Genomic DNA, 6,000 nt, shown 5'->3' with positions numbered 1-6,000 from the left:
ACTTGTGTCATCTACCCACAGAACTAAAGTTAATTAATTAATCATTACACTATCTAAAAGAAAAAATGGAATTTTCTATTAATTTGGAATAATACTTTGAATTCGCCTATTCAGATCATCTATTTGAAATGAATTTTCAAAATGCATTTCAAATAGTTGATGTGAAAAAGTCATACAGATAAGAATGAATGGAATACCAATCCAGCCATGTGTACGATGTACACAAGACCTTGCAAGGTCGTGAATGAATGAAATGCATCACACCAGATGTGTAAGGGCCAACGCCCTCACTTCGCAACAAGGAAGGCAGAGCGTTGAGCCGACCTTGACACAGTGAGCGATCGCCCGATGTTGTCAGCTCATGCGTATGCTTGCGCGTGCGTACACACTTCATTCTATAAAACACATTTTAATTTTTCTTATCACTCAATGCAACTTGGAGAGTGTGGAGAGTTCTCTACACGTATACTAGTGTGATAGGTGAGTGAAAACTTTTTATAGAATAACAAACTATTTTTTATTGATATATAACAAGTAAATTATGCGGTTAACAAAGTAGGTTATGTATATGCTGATAGGCGATGCAATTGTCACCTTAACACAAAACTTGTAAATTATAGATTCATACAACCTCAGCTGAGTGAAGTGGAGGAAACACAATACTTGAAAATTATAGATTATAATGAAAATATATGTAATGGCTTGTGCCAAAACTAAATACTTGAAAATTGTGATTTACAAGATATAGGTTATATTGCCGAAAGACGATGTAATGTCAAGTCCGAAAATTTGTTACAAGATTATTAACAAAATAACTTATAAGTAATATAATATCATGATTTAAATTTTATGCATTTTAACAATGTTTATGTCAGTCATGCACTGATTAATATGTTTCACAACAGTAACAATGATTTGCATTATCAATTGCATTATTTGCATTAATAAATGATTTTCATTTTAAAAGTAATAATATCGTAAATTCATAAAATGTTAACTGAAACCCTAAAAGTAAATCCGAAAATTTGTTACAAGATTATTAACAAAATAAGTAATAATAAAATTCATAAAATGTTAACTGGTAATATAATTATCATGATTTAAATTTTATGCATTTTAACAATGTTTATGTCAGTCATGTACTGATTAATATGTTTGACAAACAGTAACAATGATTTACATTACTTTTAAAATTTTGGATGTCTTTGGAGGTCAAGATCTGCGTGAAACGTTCAGGTATGTAAACATCTGTTGTTCTCTGACCTGACAGCCGGATAACAAAATAACTTATAAGTAATAATAAAATTCATAAAATGTTAACTGAAACCCTAAAAGTAAATCTGAAAATTTGTTACAAGATTATTAACAAAATAAGTAATAAGTAATATATTATCATGATTTAATTTTATGCATTTTAACAATGTTTATGTCAGTCATGTACTGATTAATATGTTTCACAAACAGTAACAATGATTTGCATTTACTTTTAAAATTTTGGATGTCTTTGGAGGTCAAGATCTGCGTGAAACGTTCAGGTATGTAAACATCTGTTGTTCTCTGACCTGACAGCCGGATCTTGAGCACCACGCGACGTCCATGTTGATTGCAGACCTCCCTCACGTCCTCAATAGGGTAAGGTGTACCCTCCATCAACTCTCTTAGAGGAGTCCAGGGTTTCGGGGCGTACCTATTGATGACGGTGAGGAAGTGCTCCTCGGGGAGAATTTCATCCTCCTCCTGCTGTAACAACGTCATTATGGAGCTGTCCTCCTCATCCTCTTCCACCGCACGTTTCTGTTGAAAAATATTTCATTAGACTCTTATTTGTTTCAGGTTATAAAATCATACAAGAGAGAGATCTTGCGCTCAACAGATTCACTACTCAAAACTGTGACTAATAACTCGCAAATTCTCTGACATGAGAGAGTGATCTTGCGCTCAACAGATTCACTACTCAAAAAATGTGAGTAATAACTTGGAAATTCTCTGACATAACTCTCAATTATCGGAAAAAATTTTTCACTTCATTACAATCAACATAAATGATTGCAGAAAACATAAATTAATCATTAATCATGCAAATTTTTGTTTCACACTCAAACAACAACTATTTTTCATATAAGTAATAAGTAATTTGTCATCAAAGTTATTGCAGAATAATATGATTGGATTTATAATAACAATATTATTCGAATTTCACGTTTCATTACTCATGCAAATTTTTGTTTCACACAAACAGTTTATGCATTATTCGAATCAGTAATTTGATATAGTAAGTAATATATATAAGTAATAACTCGGAAATTCTCCGATTACTTGAACTCAATTCAAATTGGTAGATAATTGAATTGTTTCATGCGTCATATTTAGTAAACAATACAACCATCGTGAGAATTTATCTGTGTTCGGATTGTTTTGATAGCACAATTTGATAGCTCAGTCTTCGCTCACACTATAAGAATCAGTAAATGCACACAAAAGATTTATAAATTCACATTTTATAAAGATTTTGTGTACATTACAATAATAATTTTTTGTATGCTAACCTTTGATTGAGTGAGGACGCCAGGCTCCTCATCGTCGACAAACAGCCTCCTCTTGACAGACTGCTTGGGGGCGGGTACCGATGTGAGGGCTGCTCGGCGTGGTGCCCAAGTAGCTTGCGGGGGAGGGCTGCTGTCTCCCACGATGATGCTGGAATCCTCATCTTGGACGAAGATCCCTTGTTTCTTCAAGGGATCTGAGGTTGAGGCTGAGGAGGAGGGGGCGCCAGAGGTGGAGGCGACAGCTGATGTTGTAGCCGTGCTGCGGCGCTTCTGCTGCTCCCAGAAGTTGAGTTCCCTCTCCGGAGGCGGGCTGTCTGGCAATAAGAATGAGGATGAGGATGCACGGTGTGACTTGTCCATGGTGTCGAGAAGCGCGTACTAATAGCTCTCTAACGTGAATGATGATTTTCCACTGAGAAAAGCGATTATATAGCAAGTCGTTTCTCTGTCTGTTGCATGCTTGTACGAGTGAGATAGAAACACAAAGGAGGCGTGTATCACAATTGGCGAACACTGCCGATACTCCCCAGAGCTTTAGCTCGAGGTCATTATTGATTGTAAGTGAAAATTTTTGTTATATTCTCATATTTTTGTGAAATAACACTAAATTGATTTATAATATATATTTAGTGTTACAGTTTGGTTACATTGTTTTTCCACAGCATTTTCTCACCTCACTACTCATAAGCAATTGTGCTCTCGTGAAGGAACCTTACCTGCATCTAGAAAATCATAGCCGAGGACCTACCTGAACCGAGTCGAGGAGCATATCCGATTATTTCATTTCGTCAAATCAACACATGTAAGTTCATTTTTACTTAAATTTTTCTCCTCCTCCTCTCCTCGGAGGACAATTGTTCTCCTCCTCCTCCTCCCCTCCGAGGACAAAAATTGTCCTTTGTCCTCCTCCTCCTCCTCCTCCACTCGTTTAGCAGGAAAGAAAAAATGAGAGAGGAATCAGGAGAAGGGGTGAGAGCTCAATGTCATGAGGATTGTCACAATAATTTTCTTTATTTTAAATTATTATACATACATCAAAGCATATCTATGCCCAAATCAAATACAGAAAGTAACTCTTTCCTTATTCCTACTGGAATAAAACATCTAGCTTGATTCTAATTTTATAATTCAAATCTATGTTCGGCTTTTCAAATTCTTCCTCTAACCAATAGTTTGAAAATGCTTCCACATTTTCAAACTGTAGGATATACCGAGTATTGTTTCTATTGTACACTTCTTTTATTGCAATAATGACTAACTCTATACCTTGTGGTAACTCTTCCAATCTTTTACACTCTCCTACTTTTACTTTCCCTTTAATTTCCAGCACTGTGATGTTATTATACTGCTCCACTTCTTTTTGTGTGAAGGGAGTGTCTTCCAAGTTTTTCCAAACATCTGGGAGAAACTTAACTGATTCTATTCTAGGAAATGTATGCCCATTATAGCTTGACATACCATTGACTGTAATTACACAAATTTTCTCTTCCCTTGGTAGACAAATAATTTCTTTTTTGTCAGTGTAAGGGATTACAAAATAACCCTCTTTCTTGAGAGTTTCGATAGCTTTGTATGCATTAATGAAAACATTTTTATGACAGCCCTTTACAAAGTAAACGTTTTTCAAACCATCTTTCTCCCCTAGTACACCTACATATGGGAATTTCCCAGTATTATTCACAGTAAATGCAGTCACATTATAAACTCCACTAGGCTCAAAATTTCGCCAATGTGAATGGTCCAAGTTCCTCTCAAATTTTCTATTTTAAAATTCTTCTAGCTGCTTATGCCGTTCCCTAAATGACTGTGTGGCTTCAAAAAACTCAATTTTCCTCCGTTTTAGATCAATTTCATCCAGTTCTAGCTTACGCTTCTTGGCTGATAGCACTGAGATAGGAGACAAGGGTATGGAGGAAGCTCACAAGTTATGTTTGCCCGTTTTCTTAAGACTTGTGGTATTAAGTTACCTGTTGCTACAAGACCCAACTCATCTAGGTCAACAACTTTGGATATGGTAGAGAAAACTGTGGTTGACTTGGAGAAAAAAGTCTCTCCACTCTCCACACTTTTGTGAGAAACTGATATTATTTTTGTTTGATGGATCCTCGAAAATTTCCACATAATTAATAGGTAGTAGATTAAAGCTAAATGCAGAGATTACATAGGATATTATTTTATTTCTATGTTGTGGGTCAGTGGGAAGCTTTACTTGTACTCCACTCAATTTGCTGGTATTGCTATTACCCCCAGTAAACATACTGTAGAAGATCATTATAGATCAAACAACAACTATTTTTCAAATTATCTGTCAGTTTTCTCCACATTTTAGCCAAGGACACAGAATAAATTGGAGCATTTTGGAAATAATTTCTACTATCATTCAAGAGTGACAAGCTATCTTGAATAGGCTCAAAGGTTTTGCTATTGGCCCAACTCAAACAATCAATCCCAACAGTTTTATTGTTATCTGCTATCACATTATAGTCTTCTTTATATTCTCCTTGGAAACAAAAATGATGATTTGTAGTTAGAAAATCACACTTTAGTGAACCGTCTTGGATAGATAAGAGTCAATTACTAACTAAGTAAATATTTTACAATTGATTATATACGCTGATCATTCCAACTTATAGTTTAATATGTTTTCAGATATGTGCTCTCGAACGGAAATCATTTGATGAATATATAAGCTCAGTATATTATAAATAGGCATTTTAATGAATTACGTAAATATGATTCTGTTTCTTTAGAAAAAATGGCGAGAATACAAAGTTATCGTTGTGAACTAACTGAACTATTGGAGACGCATCACCAATTATTGGACCAGTTAGCAGAAAAAGGATGGACAAATCTACAATATTTAACATTTGTGAGAGATTATGAAAAATTAGGAGTTTGGCATAGTGATAACTATAATCATATTTCAGTTTGTGAATTATACGGTACATCATATGATAAATTCTGGGAGAATGGCAATATCCCAGGCTCATACAGATGTGATTGTGCACATCTTAAAGAGTCTATCGATAAAATTAAGAAGGTTATAACAGAAAAAAATAAACATTTAACAAAAGAACAATTAAATAAACTTATCTGGAATTTTTTACGAGATTCTTCAGATGAGACAGGCTTAGAACAAGATTGATAGCATATTCTGTTTAATTTCAGATTGGAGATGGATTCAATTTCATTTGATAAGAACTATTTTTCGAATAAAATCGATAAAAAATATAGATGTTGTTATTTCGAACTTATTGACAAAACAATATTAGAATTGAATAATTTCGGAAAAGAAGGACTAACGTTTGAGGAATATTTAACATTTATAAAACCTGGTAAAAGTGAAGAACAGAAGTCAGAACATATAAGCGTATGTTATATTATAAATAAGAATATAGTTGATAGACATCGAAGATGCGAATTAAAGGAAATTCCTGAATTTTGCTATTGTAAT

At 34.2% G+C, this 6,000-nt stretch overlaps 1 protein-coding gene and 1 long non-coding RNA gene across 2 annotated transcripts; one reads left to right on the top strand and one right to left on the bottom strand.

The window, feature by feature from the left end:
* Positions 1-960: 960 nt before the first annotated feature.
* Positions 961-3,215, bottom strand: LOC120353011. The gene is made up of 3 exons (XM_039435444.1): positions 2,547-3,215; positions 1,414-1,794; positions 961-1,115 (listed from the first exon to the last, which is right to left on the bottom strand). Exons 1-3 carry the CDS (start codon positions 2,904-2,906, stop codon positions 1,101-1,103), a joined length of 756 nt encoding a protein of 251 aa, XP_039291378.1. The 5' UTR covers positions 2,907-3,215; the 3' UTR covers positions 961-1,100.
* On the top strand, positions 1,675-5,671 carry LOC120353014. Its single transcript, XR_005572141.1, has 3 exons — positions 1,675-1,963; positions 3,209-3,348; positions 5,297-5,671. It is a non-coding gene; the product is annotated as an uncharacterized LOC120353014 (long non-coding RNA).
* The last annotated feature ends 329 nt before the right edge of the window (positions 5,672-6,000 follow it).

Source organism: Nilaparvata lugens, chromosome 9, assembly GCF_014356525.2.
Source record: "Nilaparvata lugens isolate BPH chromosome 9, ASM1435652v1, whole genome shotgun sequence".
Taxonomy (NCBI): Eukaryota; Metazoa; Arthropoda; class Insecta; order Hemiptera; family Delphacidae; genus Nilaparvata; species Nilaparvata lugens.
The sequence above is the reverse complement of the archived record's forward strand: the minus strand, read 5'-3'. Positions and strand labels throughout refer to the sequence as shown.